This window comes from Oncorhynchus mykiss, chromosome 18 (assembly GCF_057628025.1).
Source record: "Oncorhynchus mykiss isolate SJ-2025 chromosome 18, ASM5762802v1, whole genome shotgun sequence".
NCBI classification, from domain to species: Eukaryota; Metazoa; Chordata; class Actinopteri; order Salmoniformes; family Salmonidae; genus Oncorhynchus; species Oncorhynchus mykiss.
The window spans coordinates 5,062,501-5,085,398 of NC_143039.1; the positions used below are offsets into that span (position 1 = coordinate 5,062,501).

At 45.3% G+C, this 22,898-nt stretch overlaps 1 protein-coding gene across 2 annotated transcripts in view; it reads left to right on the forward strand.

Annotated features, from left to right (window-relative positions):
• Positions 1–22,898, forward strand: part of LOC118947131 (glypican-6) — a 418,221-nt gene that overhangs the window by 362,503 nt on the left and 32,820 nt on the right. Inside the window, exons 6-7 of one of the 2 annotated variants that reach the window (XM_090206986.1) lie at positions 11,082–11,231; positions 14,009–14,038. In XM_090206986.1, the coding sequence (XP_090063112.1) occupies positions 11,082–11,231; positions 14,009–14,038 (180 nt within the window). The remainder of the gene's footprint in view (positions 1–11,081; positions 11,232–14,008; positions 14,039–22,898) is intronic. The other variant, XM_090206985.1, reaches the window with a different exon arrangement.

Sequence of the window (22,898 nt, forward strand, 5' to 3'; positions counted from 1 at the left end):
GGAGAGCATGGTTCGATCACTGCCTGGTACTGTAACTGCTCGGTCTCCGACAGAGGGTGGTGCATACGGCCCAGTACATCACTGCCTGGTACGGCAACTGCTCGGTCTCCAACAGTACGGCCCAGTACATCACTGGGGGCAAGCTTCCTGCCATCCAGGACCTCTATACCAGGCGGTGTCAGAGGAAGACCCTATAGAGCAGGGGTGTCAAAGTCAAATGGACGGAGGGCCAAATAAAAAAATCAGCTACAAGACGAGGGCCGGACTGTTCGAATGTTCATTGAAAAATTTTTAAATGACGCATATAGTCTAGTGAACCTAATTGAACCTACTGAAAACCTAACAAATATATTACAATATGATCAGATAAATAAAGCAATATTTTCTTATGGCTCTGTCAGTAATCTTTAATTTTCAACAGACACAAAAGACAAATTTCCTTTATATAAATATCCCCATAACATGAACATTAAATGAAAGAAACCGGTATTCAAGGCACCATCAGTAGACTATATTTTCTATTTTAGCAAAAGTGGGCTAAATTTACTTCAAAGAAAAAACAATAATAGCAATTTTCTATCATCCACTCAACTGAAATATTTTTAAAATATAATTGGATTGAAATACAAAAAAATAAAGTGCAAAAATCTATTAATCAAAAACAACACTTTGTTTAAGGAGAAGTAACATGCAGTGAAAACAAATATTAAATTTTAACTTTTAAACTTGAACTGAGTAAAAACTCTAAATATGTGATTGCACAGTAATGTTCACTTGTTTGAGGTTGAGGGTGATACTTGGTGGTGTCCCATCTTTTCCACAAGTTCATCAATGTTCGGGGTAAGGCTCTGAGCTGAAGAAATCCTCAGAATTGAGTGGAGGTGTTCAGCAGTAAGTCGACTTCTGTGTGATGTTTTGTTCAGGTTCATCAAAGAAAACAGTTGTTCACACAGGTATGTGCTGCCAAACATAGACAACGTTTGAGCAGCCTGGATGCGCAGCTGGGGCATTGTGCCGGGGAGGAAACGGGCGAACTCCGCAGCACCCACTGCCGCATATTTTGCCCTCAGTGCATCATTGCATTGGAGGTCAATCAACTCCAAATCGGCGTCGAAAGTCAGCGGCAAGCATACCTATTTTATCAGCCAACTGTGTGCTCGGGAACGCACTGGTAGAGAGCTTCTCTTTCATGGTCTGGCAGCTGGGAAAGTGGCTCAAATTTTCTTTCCGCATCTGCGTCTCCCACAGAGTCAGTTTGGTTTTAAATGCCTTCACTGTACTGTTCATATCAGAGATGACACGATCCCGACCCTGCAGCTGCAAGTTTATTGCATTCAGATGACTCGTAATGTCACACAGAAAAGCCATTTCACACAGAAACATTTCGTCTCGGAGTTGTGTTGTGTCTTTCCCTTTGCTGTCCAAGAACAGACAAATCTCCTCACGAAGCTCGAAACATCTTTGAAGCACCTTTCCCTGGCTTAGCCATCGCACCTCTGTGTGATAAGGCAAATCACCATGCTCCGTTTCTAACTCCGTCAGAAATGCCTTGAACTGGCGGTGATTCAAACCTTTGGCTCTGATAAAGTTAACTGTGCGCGTGATGATGCTCATTACATGCTCCATTTTCAAGGCTTTACCGCACAACGCTTCCTGATGTATGATACAATGATAAGCTGTCAGCTCACCTGTCGCGTTTTCCTCTTGCATCTTTTCCCGTATCTTCGCCACCAGTCCGCTCCTGTGTCCACACATCGCAGGTGCTCCGTCGGTTGTCAAACCCACGAGTTTTTCCCAAGGCAGCTCCATCTCATTTACACATCTTGACACCTCTTCATACAAATCATGCCCCGTAGTTGTGCCATGCATAGGACGTAAAGCCAAAAACTCCTCTGTCACGCTTAGGTTGGAGTCCACTCCGCGGATGAAAATTGACAACTGGGCAATGTCAGAAATGTCGGTGCTCTCATCCACAGCCAAGGAATATGCAATAAAATCTTTTCCCTTTTTCACAAGCTGCTCTTTTAGATTGATGGACAACTGGTCTACTCTCTCGGCAATGGTGTTTCTGCTCAGACTCACATTTAAAAAGAGTTGCCTTTTTTCTGGGCAAACTTCGTCACAAACTTTAATCATGCAGTTTTTGATGAAATCCCCCTCCGTAAATGGCCGGGCTGATTTAGCGATCTCTTCTGCCAAAATAAAACTGGCCTTGACAGCAGCCTGGCCTTGTGATTTGGCTTTTTTGAACAGAGCCTGTCGAGATTTGAGGCCTCGTTTTAATTCCTCTGCCTTTTGTAGCCTTTGTTCCATGTCCATATTCTTGTTTTTGTCCGCGTGTTTCGTTTCATAATGTCGTCTCAGATTATACTCTTTCAGTACCGCCACACTTTCTCCACACAGAAGACACACAGGTTTTCCAGCTACCTTCGTGAACATATACTCCGACTCCCACCTTGTTTGAAACCCCCGGTTCTCAGTATCCACCTTCCGTTTTGCCATTTTTGATGGGTATCTGAAAGTTAATTTTACTGTGATGCTGACGACTGCTGTGCCAATAAATATTGAAATGAAGCAGCCTACTGCTCGGTGCGTCACCTTTGCATTGTGGGAAATGTAGTATTGGTGCGTGTAAAAGATCTGCGGGCTGCCGGCTTGCTGCGGGCCGGTTCTAATAATAAATCAAGATCATCCCAGGGGCCGTAAAAAACCTTCTTGCGGGCCGGATGTGGCCCGCGGGCCTTGACTCTGACATATGTGCTATAGAGGGTAGTACGTACGGCCCAGTACATCACTGGGGGCAAGCTTCCTGCCATCCAGGACCTCTATACCAGGCAGTGTCAGAGGATGGCCCTAAAAGTGGTCAAAGACTCCAGCCACCCCAGTCATAGACTGTTCTCTCTGATACCGCACGGCAAGCGGTACCGGAGCACCAAGTCTAGGTCCAAGAGGCTTCTAACCAGCTTCTATCCCCAAGCCACAAGACTCCTGAACAGCTAATCAAATGGCTACCCAGACTATTTGTCCCCCCCCCCTTCTATGCTCCTGCTGCTACTCTCTGTTATTGTCAATGCTTAGGCACTTGAATAACTACATGTACATACTACCTCAACTAACCAGTGCCCCCGCACATTGACTCGGTATCAGTACCACCTGTATATATTGTGATTTTACTGCTGCTATTTAATTACTTGTTACTATTATCTCTTATTCTTATCCATATTTATGTAAACTGCATTGTTGGTTCAGGGCTCGTAAGTAAGCATTTCACTGTAAGGTCTACTACACCTGTTGTATTCAGCATTTCACTGTAAGGTCTACTACACCTGTTGTATTCAGCATTTCACTGTAAGGTCTACTACACCTGTTGTATTCAGCATTTCACTGTGAGGTCTACTACACCTGTTGTATTCAGCATTTCACTGTGAGGTCTACTACACCTGTTGTATTCAGCATTTCACTGTGAGGTCTACTACACCTGTTGTATTCAGCATTTCACTGTAAGGTCTACTACACCTGTTGTATTCAGCATTTCACTGTAAGGTCTACTACACCTGTTGTATTCAGCATTTCACTGTAAGGTCTACTACACCTGTTGTAATCAGCATTTCACTGTGAGGTCTACTACACCTGTTGTATTCAGCATTTCACTGTGAGGTCTACTACACCTGTTGTATTCAGCATTTCCCTGTGAGGTCTATTACACCTGTTGTATTCAGCATTTCACTGTGAGGTCTACTACACCTGTTGTATTCAGCATTTCACTGTAAGGTCTACTACACCTGTTGTATTCAGCATTTCACTGTGAGGTCTACTACACCTGTTGTATTCAGCATTTCACTGTAAGGTCTACTACACCTGTTGTATTCAGCATTTCACTGTGAGGTCTACTACACCTGTTGTATTCAGCATTTCTCTGTGAGGTCTATTACACCTGTTGTATTCAGCATTTCACTGTGAGGTCTACTACACCTGTTGTATTCAGCATTTCACTGTAAGGTCTACTACACCTGTTGTATTCAGCATTTCACTGTGAGGTCTACTACACCTGTTGTATTCAGCATTTCACTGTAAGGTCTACTACACCTGTTGTATTCAGCATTTCACTGTAAGGTCTACTACACCTGTTGTATTCAGCATTTCACTGTGAGGTCTACTACACCTGTTGTATTCAGCATTTCACTGCGAGGTCTACTACACCTGTTGTATTCAGCATTTCACTGTGAGGTCTACTACACCTGTTGTATTCAGCATTTCACTGTGAGGTCTACCTACACCTGTTGTATTCAGCATTTCACTGTAAGGTCTACTACACCTGTTGTATTCAGCATTTCACTGTGAGGTCTACTACACCTGTTGTATTCAGCATTTCACTGTAAGGTCTACTACACCTGTTGTATTCAGCATTTCACTGTGAGATCTACACCTGTTGTATTCAGCATTTCACTGTAAGGTCTACTACACCTGTTGTATTCAGCATTTCACTGTAAGGTCTACTACACCTGTTGTATTCAGCATTTCACTGTGATGTCTACTACACCTGTTGTATTCAGCATTTCACTGTGAGGTCTACTACACCTGTTGTATTCAGCATTTCACTGTGATGTCTACTACACCTGTTGTATTCAGCATTTCACTGTAAGGTCTACTACACCTGTTGTATTCAGCATTTCACTGTGATGTCTACTACACCTGTTGTATTCAGCATTTCACTGTAAGGTCTACTACACCTGTTGTATTCAGCATTTCACTGTGAGGTCTACTACACCTGTTGTATTCAGCATTTCTCTGTGAGGTCTACTACACCTGTTGTATTCAGCATTTCACTGTAAGGTCTACTACACCTGTTGTATTCAGCATTTCACTGTAAGGTCTACTACACCTGTTGTATTCAGCATTTCACTGTGAGGTCTACTACACCTGTTGTATTCAGCATTTCACTGTGAGGTCTACTACACCTGTTGTATTCGGCATTTCACTGTGAGGTCTACTACACCTGTTGTATTCAGCATTTCACTGTGAGGTCTACTACACCTGTTGTATTCAGCATTTCACTGTGAGGTCTACTACACCTGTTGTATTCAGCATTTCACTGTAAGGTCTACTACACCTGTTGTATTCAGCATTTCACTGTAAGGTCTACTACACCTGTTGTATTCAGCATTTCACTGTAAGGTCTACTACACCTGTTGTATTCAGCATTTCACTGTAAGGTCTACATACACCTGTTGTATTCAGCATTTCACTGTGAGGTCTACTACACCTGTTGTATTCAGCATTTCACTGTGATGTCTACTACACCTGTTGTATTCAGCATTTCACTGTAAGGTCTACTACACCTGTTGTATTCAGCATTTCACTGTGAGGTCTACTACACCTGTTGTATTCAGCATTTCACTGTAAGGTCTACTACACCTGTTGTATTCAGCATTTCACTGTGAGGTCTACTACACCTGTTGTATTCAGCATTTCACTGTGAGGTCTACTACACCTGTTGTAATCGGCATTTCACTGTGAGGTCTACTACACCTGTTGTAATCGGCATTTCACTGTGAGGTCTACTACACCTGTTGTATTCAGCATTTCACTGTGAGGTCTACTACACCTGTTGTATTCAGCATTTCACTGTGAGGTCTACTACACCTGTTGTATTCAGCATTTCACTGTGAGGTCTACTACACCTGTTGTATTCAGCATTTCACTGTGAGGTCTACTACACCTGTTGTATTCAGCATTTCACTGTGATGTCTACTACACCTGTTGTATTCAGCATTTCACTGTGAGGTCTACTACACCTGTTGTATTCAGCATTTCACTGTAAGGTCTACTACACCTGTTGTATTCAGCATTTCACTGTAAGGTCTACTACACCTGTTGTATTCAGCATTTCACTGTAAGGTCTACTACACCTGTTGTATTCAGCATTTCACTGTAAGGTCTACTACACCTGTTGTATTCAGCATTTCACTGTAAGGTCTACTACACCTGTTGTATTCAGCATTTCACTGTGAGGTCTACTACACCTGTTGTATTCAGCATTTCACTGTGAGGTCTACCTACACCTGTTGTATTTAGCATTTCACTGTAAGGTCTACTACACCTGTTGTATTCAGCATTTCACTGTAAGGTCTACTACACCTGTTGTATTCAGCATTTCACTGTGATGTCTACTACACCTGTTGTATTCAGCATTTCACTGTGAGGTCTACTACACCTGTTGTATTCAGCATTTCACTGTGAGGTCTACTACACCTGTTGTATTCAGCATTTCACTGTAAGGTCTACTACACCTGTTGTATTCAGCATTTCACTGTGATGTCTACTACACCTGTTGTATTCAGCATTTCACTGTGATGTCTACTACACCTGTTGTATTCAGCATTTCACTGTGATGTCTACTACACCTGTTGTATTCAGCATTTCACTGTGATGTCTACTACACCTGTTGTATTCAGCATTTCACTGTGATGTCTACTACACCTGTTGTATTCAGCATTTCACTGTGAGGTCTACTACACCTGTTGTATTCAGCATTTCACTGTGAGGTCTACTACACCTGTTGTATTCAGCATTTCACTGTAAGGTCTACTACACCTGTTGTATTCGGTGACTAATACATTTTGATTTGGTTCTGGATCTGATTTCTGTCCAGACTATGACCAATGAGCTACTATATACTCAATGCACGTCACTAATAGTACGGTTAGTGTGGTTAGTATGAGTGTTGAAACACAGCTCAGGAGTTCCACAGGGCTCTGTTGTCCGACCTGTTCATGTTTAATTAGTGCTTCATATTATTTATCACATAGACTGCTGCTATCCTGACGATGCAAGTTGATCAATTCATCAGAGTTATTATAACTTTTAAAATGTTCTCTTTGTTGACAAACTCTCTGTTTGTAAGTACTAGCTACGTTTTGTTTTTAAAGAGAAGCTTGTTTTTGTTGTTGATGCCCATTCTGGACAAATATTTTAACTGTCGGGACTTGACTGTAAAACTCAACATTATCTGCCTTGGAATTTAGAACTCCATAACAGAACCTCTTTACATTCAGTAAGGTTCTGTTCAATAAGTTCAGACTCTTCAGAACAGCTGACACCCTGGTGTCTGTTGGCCTTGTGTCTAGAATGGATACCGTTTATCTGCCTTGGAATTTAGAACTCCATAACAGAACCTCTTTACATTCAGCAAGGTTCTGTTCAATAAGTTCAGACTCTTCAGAACAGCTGACACCCTGGTGTCTGTTGGCCTTGTGTCTAGAATGGATACCGTTTAAGTCAGACAGGGTGAGTTAAGTCCACGGTCAATATGATGGAGTTTCAGAAAGTCCTAATGGTTTCGTAACATTTCTCTCAAATGTAATCCTGTATTGGGAAATGGTTTTCAACCCCCCATGCTGCTGAACGAGGCCAAACCACAAATTACAGTGTAGTATGAATCACGACATGACTGAGAGTCAAGCTGTTCCAAGAACAGACCCATGTTTCTGAGGAGATAGATGTCTCTGCCCGTCCCTTCCTCCCCTCTCCTCCCCTGCTCCTTCCTCCCCTCTCCTCCCCCGTTCCTTTCTCCCCCATTCCTTCCTCCCCCATTCCTTCCTCTCCCCTCTCCCCCTGTTTCTTCCTCCCCCTTCCTCCTCCGTTCCTTCCTCCCCCTCCTCCCTTGATTCTTCCTACCCCATGCTAGGCTGTAGGTCTACTAAACGGTGCTGGGCTGTAGGTCTACTGAACGGTGCTGGGCTGTAGGTCTACTGAATGGTGCTGGGCTGTAGGTCTACTGAATGGTGCTGGGCTGTAGGTCTACTGAATGGTGCTGGGCTGTAGGTCTACTGAACGGTGCTGGGCTGTAGGTCTACTGAATGGTGCTGGGCTGTAGGTCTACTAAACGGTGCTGGGCTGTAGGTCTACTGAATGGTGCTGGGCTGTAGGTCTACTGAACGGTGCTGGGCTGTAGGTCTACTGAATGGTGCTGGGCTGTAGGTCTACTGAATGGGGCTGTAGGTCTACTGAACGGTGCTGGGCTGTAGGTCTACTGAATGGTGCTGGGCTGTAGGTCTACTGAATGGTGCTGGGCTGTAGGTCTACTGAATGGGGCTGTAGGTCTACTGAACGGTGCTGGGCTGTAGGTCTACTGAATGGTGCTGAGCTGTAGGTCTACTGAATGGCGCTGGGCTGTAGGTCTACTGAATGGCGCTGGGCTGTAGGTCTACTGAATGGCGCTGGGCTGTAGGTCTACTGAATGGTGCTGGGCTGTAGGTCTACTGAATGGCGCTGGGCTGTAGGTCTACTGAACGGTGCTGGGCTGTAGGTCTACTGAATGGTGCTGGGCTGTAGGTCTACTGAATGGTGCTGGGCTGTAGGTCTACTGAATGGTGCTGGGCTGTAGGTCTACTGAACGGTGCTGGGCTGTAGGTCTACTGAATGGTGCTGGGCTGTAGGTCTACTGAACGGTGCTGGGCTGTAGGTCTACTGAATGGCTCTGGGCTGTAGGTCTACTGAATGGTGCTGGGCTGTAGGTCTACTGAATGGTGCTGGGCTGTAGGTCTACTGAATGGTGCTGGGCTGTAGGTCTACTGAATGGTGCTGGGCTGTAGGTCTACTGAATGGCGCTGGGCTGTAGGTCTACTGAATGGTGCTGTAGGTCTACTGAATGGTGCTGAGCTGTAGGTCTACTGAATGGTGCTGGGCTGTAGGTCTACTGAATGGCGCTGGGCTGTAGGTCTACTGAATGGTGCTGGGCTGTAGGTCTACTGAACGGTGCTGGGCTGTAGGTCTACTGAATGGCGCTGGGCTGTAGGTCTACTGAATGGTGCTGAGCTGTAGGTCTACTGAATGGTGCTGGGCTGTAGGTCTACTGAATGGTGCTGGGCTGTAGGTCTACTGAATGGTGCTGGGCTGTAGGTCTACTGAATGGTGCTGGGCTGTAGGTCTACTGAATGGCGCTGGGCTGTAGGTCTACTGAATGGTGCTGAGCTGTAGGTCTACTGAATGGTGCTGGGCTGTAGGTCTACTGAATGGTGCTGGGCTGTAGGTCTACTGAATGGCGCTGGGCTGTAGGTCTACTGAATGGTGCTGGGCTGTAGGTCTACTGAACGGTGCTGGGCTGTTGGTCTCCTGAATGGTGCTGCGCTGTAGGTCTACTGAATGGCGCTGCGCTATAGGTCTACTGAATGGCGCTGTAGGTCTACTGAATGGTGCTGGGCTGTAGGTCTACTGAATGGTGCTGGGCTGTAGGTCTACTGAATGGTTCTGTAGGTCTACTGAATGGGTCTGTAGGTCTACTGAATGGTGCTGGGCTGTAGGTCTACTGAATGGTTCTGTAGGTCTACTGAATGGGTCTGTAGGTCTACTGAATGGCGCTGTAGATCTACTGAACGGTGCTGGGCTGTAGGTCTACTGAATGGTGCTGGGCTGTAGGTCTACTGAATGGTGCTGGGCTGTAGGTCTACTGAATGGTGCTGGGCTGTAGGTCTACTGAATGGTGCTGGGCTGTAGGTCTACTGAATGGTGCTGGGCTGTAGGTCTACTGAATGGTTCTGTAGGTCTACTGAATGGTGCTGGGCTGTAGGTCTACTGAATGAAGCTGGGCTGTAGGTCTACTGAACGGTGCTGGGCTGTAGGTCTACTGAATGGTGCTGGGCTGTAGGTCTACTGAATGGTGCTGGGCTGTAGGTCTACTGAATGGTGCTGGGCTGTAGGTCTACTGAACGGTGCTGGGCTGTAGGTCTACTGAATGAAGTTGGGCTGTAGGTCTACTGAACGGTGCTGGGCTGTAGGTCTACTGAATGGTGCTGGGCTGTAGGTCTACTGAATGGTGCTGGGCTGTAGGTCTACTGAATGGTGCTGGGCTGTAGGTCTACTGAACGGTGCTGGGCTGTAGGTCTACTGAATGGTTCTGTAGGTCTACTGAATGGCGCTGTAGGTCTACTGAATGGGTCTGTAGGTCTACTGAATGGGGCTGTAGGTCTACTGAATGGCGCTTGGCTGTAGGTCTACTGAACAGTGCTGGGCTGTAGGTCTACTGAATGGTGCTGGGCTGTAGGTCTACTGAATGGTGATGGGCTGTAGTTCTACTGAACGGTGCTGGGCTGTAGGTCTACTGAATGGTTCTGTAGGTCTACTGAATGGCGCTGTAGGTCTACTGAATGGGTCTGTAGGTCTACTGAATGGGGCTGTAGGTCTACTGAATGGCGCTTGGCTGTAGGTCTACTGAATGGTGCTGGGCTGTAGGTCTACTGAATGGTGCTGGGCTGTAGGTCTACTGAATGGTGCTGGGCTGTAGGTCTACTGAATGGTGCTGTAGGTCTACTGAATGGGGCTGTAGGTCTACTGAATGGCGCTTGGCTGTAGGTCTACTGAATGGTGCTGGGCTGTAGGTCTACTGAATGGTGCTGTAGGTCTACTGAATGGGGCTGTAGGTCTACTGAATGGCGCTTGGCTGTAGGTCTACTGAATGGTGCTGGGCTGTAGGTCTACTGAATGGCGCTGGGCTGTAGGTCTACTGAATGGGGCTGTAGGTCTACTGAATGGCGCTTGGCTGTAGGTCTACTGAATGGTGCTGGGCTGTAGGTCTACTGAATGGTGCTGGGCTGTAGGTCTACTGAATGGTTCTGTAGGTCTACTGAATGGGGCTGTAGGTCTACTGAATGGGGCTGTAGGTCCACTGAATGGCGCTTGGCTGTAGGTCTACTGAATGGTGCTGGGCTGTAGGTCTACTGAATGGTGCTGGGCTGTAGGTCTACTGAATGGTTCTGTAGGTCTACTGAATGGGGCTGTAGGTCTACTGAATGGGGCTGTAGGTCTACTGAATGGGGCTGTAGGTCCACTGAATGGCGCTTGGCTGTAGGTCTACTGAATGGTGCTGGGCTGTAGGTCTACTGAATGGCGCTGGGCTATTATTGTCAAATCGGTTGATATTTGACGAGTTGAGGTTGCCATTGTAGTAATCCCTTTTAGATAACAAGACTCCTCGATATGACTAATGCACATCTGTGGTATCCCTGTCCTACCTGGCAGATTGTAAAGTAGGTTTGTTTTCTCCACAGTAAGTTAACAGGGTGTGTCTCTATGTGGTCTTTCAGGTGTTCCAGGGGTGTGGTCAGCCCAAGCCGTCTGGGATGGGCAGCAGCAGATCAGCCAGGGGGATCTCTGACGTCTTCAACGCCCGATTCAGACCCTACAGCCCAGAGGAGAGACCCACCACTGCCGCTGGCACCAGCCTGGACAGACTGGTAAGAGATGAGGACAGGGAGGAGGACAGACTGGTAAGAGAGGAGGACAGGGAGGAGGACAGACTGGTAAGAGATGAGGACAGGGAAGAGGACAGACTGGTAAGAGAGGAGGACAGGGAGGAAGGCAGGGAGAAGGACAGACTGGTAAGAGAGGAGGGCAGGGAGAAGGACAGACTGGTAAGAGAGGAGGACAGGGAGGAAGGCAGGGAGAAGGACAGACTGGTAAGAGAGGAGGGCAAGGAGAAGGACAGACTGGTAAGAGAGGAGAACAGGGAGAAGGACAGACTGGTAAGGGAGAAGGACAGACTGGTAAGAGAGGAGGAGAGGGAGAAGGAGAGACTGGTAAGGGAGAAGGACAGACTGGTAAGAGAGGAGGACAGGGAGAAGGACAGACTGGTAAGAGAAGAGGACAGGGAGAAGGACAAACTGGTAAGGGAGAAGGACAGACTGGTAAGAGAGGAGGAGAGGGAGAAGGACAGACTGGTAAGAGAGGAGGACAGGGAGAAGGACAGACTGGTAAGAGAGGAGGACAGGGAGAAGGACAGACTGGTAAGAGAGGAGGACAAGGAGGAAGGCAGGGAGAAGGACAGACTGGTAAGAGAGGAGGACAGGGAGGAGGACAGTGAAGGGATACTCTACTCTAGACATTTCTGTATCAGATATCTAGGGTTGGGGGTAGGATAATCTGATCCTAGATCTGTGGTTAGGGGAAGGAGAAGGAAGGGTGGCAGGGAGAGAACCACTCTAGTCTCAGATGTAGACAAGAGACCAGAATCTTCTATATCAGACCAATGTTATAGAAGTCTCTGGAAGTGTGAAATCATACTGTCTACTGAGAGAACCAGCAGAGAGATAGTTTGAGATTAAATCACTTTTATGTTATCCCCTGAGTCCTTCTCTGAGTCCAAAATGGCACCCTATTCCCTATATAGTGCACTAGTTTTGATGGTCCCGGTCAAAAGTAGTGCAGAATAAAGGGAATGGGGCTCCATTTGGACCCCAGCCCCTCCTCTCAGTTGAATCCTCAGTTCCATGTTCAGGTCATGGCTCTGTGTTGACTCATACACAGCCTCGGTCTCCCACCATCCTGTCATCTCCCCAGGGGAGAGTGAAGTGTGCAGGGATAAGTGTGCTCTCTCCTCTCAAGCGCTCTCTCACTCTACTGTTACCTTGATGGTCAAACCCTGGAGGGTTTTCTGGGAACAAAGGGCTGGTGGTCACATCATGGAGGGTTTTATGGGAACAAAGACCTGGTGGTCACACCATGGAGGGTTTTATGGGAACAAAGAGCTGGTGGTCACATCACGGAGGGTTGTATGGGAACAAAGAGCTGATGGTCACATCCCAAAGGGTTTTATGGGAACAAAGAGCTGGTGGTCACATCATGGAGGGTTTTATAGGAACAAAGAGCTGGTGGTCACACCCTGGATGGTTTTATGGGAACAAAGAGCTGGTGGTCACATCACGGAGGGTTGTATGGGAAAAAAGAGCTGATGGTCACATCCCAAAGGGTTTTATGGGAACAAAGAGCTGGTGGTCACATCATGGAGGGTTTTATAGGAACAAAGAGCTGGTGGTCACACCCTGGATGGTTTTATGGGAACAAAGAGCTGGTGGTCACACCCTGGAGGGTTTTATGGGAACAAAGAGCTGGTGGTCACACCCTGGAGGGTTTTATGGGAACAAAGAGCTGGTGGTCACACCCTGGTTGGTTTTATGGGAACAAAGAGCTGGTGGTCACACCCTGGAGGGTTTTATGGGAACAAAGAGCTGGTGGTCACACCATGGAGGGTTTTCTAGGAACAAAGAGCTGGTGGTCACACCATGGAGGGTTTTATAGGAACAAAGAGCTGGTGGTCACACCCTGGATGGTTTTATGGGAACAAAGAGCTGGTGGTCACACCCTGGAGGGTTTTATGGGAACAAAGAGCTGGTGGTCACACCATGGAGGGTTTTATGGGAACAAAGAGCTGGTGGTCACATCATGGAGGGTTTTATGGGAACAAAGAGCTGGTGGTCCCACCATGGAGGGTTTTATGGGAACAAAGAGCTGGTGGTCACATCATGGAGGGTTTTATGGGAACAAAGACCTGGTGGTCACATCATGGAGGGTTTTATGGGAACAAAGAGCTCAAGGAAACAACATATGCATGTCAATACATATTTACATACCTATTTTCAACACCCAATTTTCTTTTAAGCAATTCTTGAAAAATCCATACACTACCCCTCCGGGATGATACATTACCCCTCCAGGATGATACATTACCCCTACAGGATGCTACATTACCCCTCCAGGATGGTACATTACCCCCCCAGGATGTTACATTACACCTCCGGGATGTTACATTAACCCTCCGGGATGGTACATTACCCCTCCGGGATGTTACATTTCCCTCCAGGATGATACATTACCCCTCCAGGATGGTACATTACCCCTCCAGGATAGTACATTACTCCTCCAGGATGATAACACCAGGACATTGTCTTAGAGAAGATGTAGATTGGAAAGATAATTTTAATATAATGTGTTATAATACATAATGATTGAGGCAGGTGTAATAACATGAGTTGAGAGGTGCTTAGACTCCCAAAGAGAGAGGAGGCAGGGGAATTGAATATCTTGCCAGAACTGTTCATCACGTTCTATGGTTGCTAATGGTTTCCAGACTAATGCATGTATTCATAGCCTTCCTTGCATTGTATATGTTTTATTTCTCTCTCTCATCTGCCTTTCTATTAAATCCCTCTCTTCTCTGTTTCTCTGCTGCTCCCAGAGGACAGTGTGGAGGACAATGCAACACAGCGTAAGCCTTCCTTCCAATCCGCCTCTTACCTCATCTCATCTGTCTTGTGGATCTGTCCTGTCCTCTTCCTACTTGTCAACATTACTCTCAGAGAGGTATCTGTACTGTCTGATGCTGCTACAGGAGGCTGTTGTCTAGATGTAGTGTCTGTTTCTGCTACAGGAGGCTGTAGTCTATATGTATAGCTGTAGTGGCTGATGCTGCTACAGGAGGCTGTTGTCTAGATGTAGTGTCTGTTTCTGCTACAGGAGGCTGTAGTCTAGATGTATAGCTGTAGTGTCTGATTCTGCAACAGGAGGCTGTAGTCTAGATATATAGCTGTAGTGTCTGATGCTGCTACAGGAGGCTGTAGTCTAGATGTAGTGTCTGTTTCTGCTACAGGAGGCTGTAGTCTAGATGTATAGCTGTAGTGTCTGATGCTGCTACAGGAGGCTGTAGTCTAGATGTATAGCTGTAGTGTCTGATGCTGCTACAGGAGGCTGTAGTCTAGATGTATAGCTGTAGTGTCTGATGCTGCTACAGGAGGCTGTAGTCTAGATGTATAGATGTAGTGTCTGATGCTGCTACAGGAGGCTGTAGTCTAGATGTATAGCTGTAGTGTCTGATGCTGCTACAGGAGGCTGTAGTCTAGATGTAGTTTCTGATGCTGCTACAGGAGGCTGTAGTCTAGATATATAGCTGTAGTGTCTGATGCTGCTACAGGAGGCTGTAGTCTAGATGTATAGCTGTAGTGTCTGATTCTGCAACAGGAGGCTGTAGTCTAGATATATAGCTGTAGTGTCTGATGCTGCTACAGGAGGCTGTAGTCTAGCTGTAGTGTCTGATTCTGCAACAGGAGGCTGTAGTCTAGATGTATAGCTGTAGTGTCTGATGCTGCTACAGGAGGTTGTAGTCTAGCTGTAGTGTCTGATGCTGCTACAGGAGGCTGTAGTCTAGCTGAAGTGTCTGATGCTGCTACAGGAGGCTGTAGTCTAGCTATATAGCTGTAGTGTCTGATGCTGCGACAGGAGGCTGTAGTCTAGCTATATAGCTGAAGTGTCTGATGCTTCTACAGGAGGCTGTAGTCTAGCTGTAGTGTCTGATGCTGCTACAGGAGGCTGTAGTCTAGCTGAAGTGTCTGATGCTGCTACAGGAGGCTGTAGTCTAGCTATATAGCTGTAGTGTCTGATGCTGCGACAGGAGGCTGTAGTCTAGCTATATAGCTGAAGTGTCTGATGCTTCTACAGGAGGCTGTAGTCTAGCTGAAGTGTCTGATGCTGCTACAGGAGGCTGTAGTCTAGATGTAGTGTCTGATGCTGCTACAGGAGGCTGTAGTCTAGATGTATAGCTGTAGTGTCTGATTCTGCAACAGGAGGCTGTAGTCTAGATATATAGCTGTAGTGTCTGATGCTGCTACAGGAGGCTGTAGTCTAGATGTAGTGTCTGTTTCTGCTACAGGAGGTTGTAGTCTAGATGTATAGCTGTAGTGTCTGATGCTGCTACAGGAGGCTGTAGTCTAGATGTAGTTTCTGGTGCTGCTACAGGAGGTTGTAGTCTAGCTGTAGTGTCTGATGCTGCTACAGGAGGCTGTAGTCTAGCTGAAGTGTCTGATGCTGCTACAGGAGGTTGTAGTCTAGCTGTAGTGTCTGATGCTGCTACAGGAGGCTGTAGTCTAGCTGAAGTGACTGATGCCACTACAGGAGACTGTAGTCTAGCTGTAGTGTCTGATGCTGCTACAGGAGGCTGTAGTCTAGCTGAAGTGTCTGATGCCGCTACAGGAGGCTGTAGTCTAGCTGAAGTGTCTGATGCTGCTACAGGAGGCTGTAGTCTAGCTGTAGTGTCTGATGCTGCGACAGGAGGCTGTAGTCTAGCTATATAGCTGAAGTGCCTGATGCTTCTACAGGAGGCTGTAGTCTAGCTATATAGCTGAAGTTTCTGATGCTGCTACATGAGGCTGTAGTCTAGATGTAGTTTCTGATGCTGCTACAGGAGGCTGTAGTCTAGATGTATAGCTGAAGTGTCTGATGCTGCTACAGGAGGCTGTAGTCTAGCTGAAGTGTCTGATGCTGCTACAGGAGGCTGTAGTCTAGCTGAAGTGTCTGATGCTGCTACAGGAGGCTGTAGTCTAGCTGTAGTGTCTGATGCTGCTACAGGAGGCTGTGGTCTAGATGTAGTGTCTGATGCTGCTACAGGAGGCTGAAGTCTAGATGTATAGCTGTAGTGTCTAATGCCGCTACAGGAGGCTGTAGTCTAGCTGTAGTGTCTGATGCTGCTACAGGAGGCTGTGGTCTAGATGTAGTGTCTGATGCTGCTACAGGAGGCTGAAGTCTAGATGTATAGCTGTAGTGTCTGATGCTGCTACAGGAGGCTGTAGTCTAGCTGAAGTGTCTGATGCTGCTACAGGAGGCTATAGTCTAGATGTATAACTGAAGTGTCTGATGTGGCTACAGGAGGCTGTAGTTTAGCTGAAGTGTCTGATGCTGCTACAGGAGGCTGTAGTCTAGCTGAAGTGTCTGATGCTGTTACAGGAGGTTGTAGTCTAGCTGAAGTGTCTGATGCTGCTACAGGAGGTTGTAGTCTAGCTGAAGTGTCTGATGCTGCTACAGGAGGTTGTAGTCTAGATGTTTAGCTGTAGTGTGATGCTGCTACAGGAGGCTGTGGTCTAGATGTATAGCTGAAGTGTCTGATGCTGCTACAGGAGGTTGTAGTCTAGATGTATAGCTGAAGTGTCTGATGCTGCTACAGGAGGTTGTAGTCTAGATGTATAACTGAAGTGTCTGATGCTGCTACAGGAGGCTGTAGTCTAGATGTATAGCTGTAGTGTCTGATGCTGCTACAGGAGGCTGTATAACTGAAGTGTCTGATGCTGCTACAGGAGGCTGTATAGCTGTAGTGTGTGATGCTGCTAGGTATTAAATATTGTATTTTATGTACTCAAATATACATGTTGTTATTGTGGCAGGTATTATATATTTCATGTACTCAAATATACATGTTTTTATTGTCAGCTATTATATATTTTATGTACTCATATATTTTGTATTTTATCTTACATTTACATTAGTCATCTAACAGACTCCCATCTAGAGAGACCCACAGAACCATTTACATTAGTCATCTAACAGACTCCCATCTAGAGAGACCCACAGAACCATTTACATTAGTCATCTAACAGACTCCCATCTAGAGAGACCCACAGAACCATTTACATTAGTCATCTAACAGACTCCCATCTAGAGAGACCCACAGAACCATTTACATTAGTCATCTAACAGACTCCCATCTAGATAGACCCACAGAACCATTTACATTAGTCATCTAACAGACTCCCATCTAGAGAGACCCACAGAACCATTTACATTAGTCATCTAACAGACTCCCCTCTAGAGACCCACAGAACCATTTACATTAGTCATCTAACAGACTCCCCTCTAGAGACCCACAGAACCATTTACATTAGTCATCTAACAGACTCCCATCTAGAGAGACCCACAGAACCATTTACATTAGTCATCTAACAGACTCCCATCTAGAGAGACCCACAGAACCATTTACATTAGTCATCTAACAGACTCCCCTCTAGAGACCCACAGAACCATTTACATTAGTCATCTAACAGACTCCCATCTAGAGAGACCCACAGAACCATTTACATTAGTCATCTAACAGACTCCCATCTAGATAGACCCACAGAACTATTTAAATTAGTCATCTAACAGACTCCCATCTAGAGAGACCCACAGAACCATTTACATTAGTCATCTAACAGACTCCCATCTAGAGAGACCCACAGAACCATTTACATTAGTCATCTAACAGACTCCCATCTAGAGAGACCCACAGAACCATTTACATTAGTCATCTAACAGACTCCCATCTAGAGAGACCCACAGAACCATTTACATTAGTCATCTAACAGACTCCCATCTAGAGAGACCCACAGAACCATTTACATTAGTCATCTAACAGACTCCCATCTAGAGAGACCCACAGAACCATTTACATTAGTCATCTAACAGACTCCCATCTAGAGAGACCCACAGAACAATTTACATTAGTCATCTAACAGACTCCCATCTAGAGAGACCCACAGAACCATTTACATTAGTCATCTAACAGACTCCCATCTAGAGAGACCCACAGAACCATTTACATTAGTCATCTAACAGACTCCCATCTAGAGAGACCCACAGAACCATTTACATTAGTCATCTAACAGACTCCCATCTAGAGAGACCCACAGAACCATTTACATTAGTCATCTAACAGACTCCCATCTAGATAGACCCACAGAACCATTTACATTAGTCATCTAACAGACTCCCATCTAGATAGACCCACAGAACCATTTACATTAGTCATCTAACAGACTCCCATCTAGATAGACCCACAGAACCATTTACATTAGTCATCTAACAGACTCCCATCTAGAGAGACCCACAGAACCATTTACATTAGTCATCTAACAGACTCCCATCTAGAGAGACCCACAGAACCATTTACATTAGTCATCTAACAGACTCCCATCTAGAGAGACCCACAGAACCATTTACATTAGTCATCTAACAGACTCCCATCTAGATAGACCCACAGAACTATTTACATTAGTAATCTAACAGACTCCCATCTAGAGAGACCCACAGAACCATTTACATTAGTCATCTAACAGACTCCCATCTAGAGAGACCCACAGAACCATTTACATTAGTCATCTAACAGACTCCCATCTAGAGAGACCCACAGAACCATTTACATTAGTCATCTAACAGACTCCCATCTAGAGAGACCCACAGAACCATTTACATTAGTCATCTAACAGACTCCCATCTAGAGAGACCCACAGAACCATTTACATTAGTCATCTAACAGACTCCCATCTAGATAGACCCACAGAACTATTTACATTAGTCATCTAACAGACTCCCATCTAGAGAGACCCACAGAACCATTTACATTAGTCATCTAACAGACTCCCATCTAGAGAGACCCACAGAACCATTTACATTAGTCATCTAACAGACTCCCATCTAGAGAGACCCACAGAACCATTTACATTAGTCATCTAACAGACTCCCATCTAGAGAGACCCACAGAACCATTTACATTAGTCATCTAACAGACTCCCATCTAGAGAGACCCACAGAACCATTTACATTAGTCATCTAACAGACTCCCATCTAGAGAGACCCACAGAACCATTTACATTAGTCATCTAACAGACTCCCATCTAGAGAGACCCACAGAACCATTTACATTAGTCATCTAACAGACTCCCATCTAGAGAGACCCACAGAACCATTTACATTAGTCATCTAACAGACTCCCATCTAGAGAGACCCACAGAACCATTTACATTAGTCATCTAACAGACTCCCATCTAGAGAGACCCACAGAACCATTTACATTAGTCATCTAACAGACTCCCATCTAGAGAGACCCACAGAACCATTTACATTAGTCATCTAACAGACTCCCATCTAGAGAGACCCACAGAACCATTTACATTAGTCATCTAACAGACTCCCATCTAGAGAGACCCACAGAACAATTTACATTAGTCATCTAACAGACTCCCATCTAGAGAGACCCACAGAACCATTTACATTAGTCATCTAACAGACTCCCATCTAGAGAGACCCACAGAACAATTTACATTAGTCATCTAACAGACTCCCATCTAGAGAGACCCACAGAACCACCCAGGGTCAACACCCTGCCCCAGTGCACCGCGAATCCCCCACAATTCCCTGAGAGCGGCACCTCAACCATCTGAGACCCCCCCCCCCATCCCTGAACATATGTAATGAATAATAAAATATTAATAATTCCATTCCGCACCCCCAAGACCCCCCCCCCCACCCCAAGCCACCGTTCCCCCCACCCCAAGTCACCGTTCCCCCCACCCCAAGCCACCGTTCCCCCAAAGCACCAACATCCAACAGAATGAACAAAATAGAAGATCTCCAGAAAACAGAAATCCACAATGCATCATAACAGCAGGACCGACTGCATACGTTTGAGTGCCAGTGTGCATATTTTTTTATTTGACCTTCATTTAACCAGGCAAGTCAGTTAAGAACAAATTCTTATCTTCAATGACGGCCTAGGAACAGTGGGTTAACTGCCTGTGGAGGGGCAGAATGACAGATTTTTAACTTGTCAGCTCGGGGGTTTGAACTTGAAACCTTCCGGTTACTAGTCCAACGCTCGAACCACTAGGCTACCCTGTACACTCGTACAAACACCTGTGCAAACATCCCATCAGCCTCAGCCAAACAGGCATTAGATGTAACAATGTTGCCCCTCAGTGTCATTCAAAACATACCTTTAGTTTTTTTGTTGTATTTTGACTTTATTTTTGACCGTCGTTCTATCCCCCCACCCAGCAACTCCCCTCCTGGCCACCCTCCCACGTGTCTCCAGTTCCACATCCCAACCCACCTATCTCTGCTGGCCACCCTCTTCGGATTACTGCGCACCATACAGTGCCAGTCAAAAGTTTGGACACACCTGTGTGAATCAGGCCTTCGTGGTCGAATGTCAGCAAAGAAACCACTACTAAAGGAAACCAATAATAAGAAGAGACTTGCTTGGGCCAAGAAACACAAGCAATGGAAATTAGACCGGTGGAAATCTGTCCTTAGAGACAAATTTGCCATTTTATGAGACGCAGAGTAGTTAAACGGATGAGCTCCGCATCTGTGGTTCCTACCGCGAAGCATGGAGGAGGAGGTGTGATGGTGTAGTGGTGCTTTGCTGGTAACACTGTCAGTGGTTTATTTAGAATTCAAGGCACACTTAACCAGCATGGCTGCCACAGCATTCAGCAGCGATACGCCATCCCATCTGGTTTGCGCTTCGTGGGACTTTCATTTGTTTTTCAACAGGACAATGACCCACCACACCTCCAGGTTGTATCAGGGCTATTTGACCAATAAGAAGAGGGTGAAGGAAAAGCAGCCAACAAGTGCTGCTCAGCATATGTGGGAACTCCTTCAAGACTGTTGGAAAAGCATTCCAGGTGAAGCTGGTTGAGAGAATGCCAAGAGTGCTCAAAGCCGTCATCAAGGCAAAGGGTGGCTACTTTGAAGAATCTCAAATTTAACATATATTTGGATTTGTTTAAGACATTTTTCTGCTTCCTACATGATTCCATAATGTGTTATTTCATAGTTTTGATGTCTTCACTGTTATTCTACAATGTAGAAAACCCCTTGAATGCGTAGGTGTTGTAAAACTTTTGACTGTTACTGTACATGATGGATGCTGGTGGCCAATCCTCAAAGGCTTTAGTTTTTGACAAACCCTTACGCAAGGTAGAACAAAACACCACCATGTTGTTTCACATCTCTAATTTATGAAACGTGCAGAATAATGCCAGGCTGGGTGGGGGCTGGAGGGGGCTGCACATAAGCTCATGTAACCCAACATTGCAAGCTCTAATATTGGTGGAAACAGAGACCTTTAAACACAGAGATACAACAGATGGAAACAGAGACCTTTAAACACAGAGATACACCAGATGGAAACAGAGACCTTTAAACACAGAGATACCTATAAACACAGAGATACAATAGATGGAAACAGAGACCTTTAAACACAGAGATACAACAGATGGAAACAGAGACCTTTAAACACAGAGATACAACAGATGGAAACAGAGACCTTTAAACACAGAGATACACCAGATGGAAACAGAGACCTTTAAACGCAGAGATACCTATAAACACAGAGATACAATAGATGGAAACAGAGACCTTTAAACACAGAGATACAACAGATGGAAACAGAGACCTTTAAACACAGATATACAACAGATGGAAACAGAGACCTTTAAACACAGAGATACAACAGTTGGAAACAGAGACCTTTAAACACAGATACAACAGTTGGAAACAGAGACATTTAAACACAGAGATACAACAGTTGGAAACAGAGACCTTTAAACACAGAGATAAAACAGATGGAAACAGAGACCTTTAAACACAGAGATACAACAGATGGAAACAGAGACCTTTAAACACAGAGATAAAACAGATGGAAACAGAGACCTTTAAACAAAGAGATACAACAGATGGAAACAGATATCTTTAAACACAGAGATACAACAGGTGGAAACAGAGACCTTTAAACACAGAGATACAACAGATGGAAACAGATACCTTTAAACACAGAGATACAACAGGTGGAAACAGAGACCGATAAACACAGAGAGACAATAGATGGAAACAGAGACCTATAAACACAGAGATACAACAGGTGTAAAAACAGATACCTTTAAACACAGAGATGCAACAGGTGGAAACAGAGACCTTTAAACACAGAGATACAACAGGTTGAAACAGAGACCTATAAACACAGAGACACAATAGATGGAAACAGAGACCTTTAAACACAGAGATACACCAGATGGAAACAGAGACATTTAAACACAGAGATACAACAGATGGAAACAGATACCCTTTAAACACAGAGATACAACAGGTGGAAACAGATACCTTTAAACACAGAGATACAACAGGTGGAAACAGAGACCTTTAAACACAGAGATACCTATAAACACAGAGATACCTATAAACACAGAGATACAACAGGTGGAAACAGAGACCTATAAACACAGAAACACAATAGATGGAAACAGAGTCCTTTAAACACAGAGATACCTATAAACACAGAGATACAACAGATGGAAACAGATACCCTTTAAACACAGAGATACAACAGGTGGAAACAGAGACCTTTAAACACAGAGATACAACAGATGGAAACAGAGACCTTTAAACGCAGAGATACAACAGGTGGAAACAGAGACCTTTAAACACAGAGATACAACAGATGGAAACAGAGACCTATAAACACAGAGATACAACAGGTGGAAACA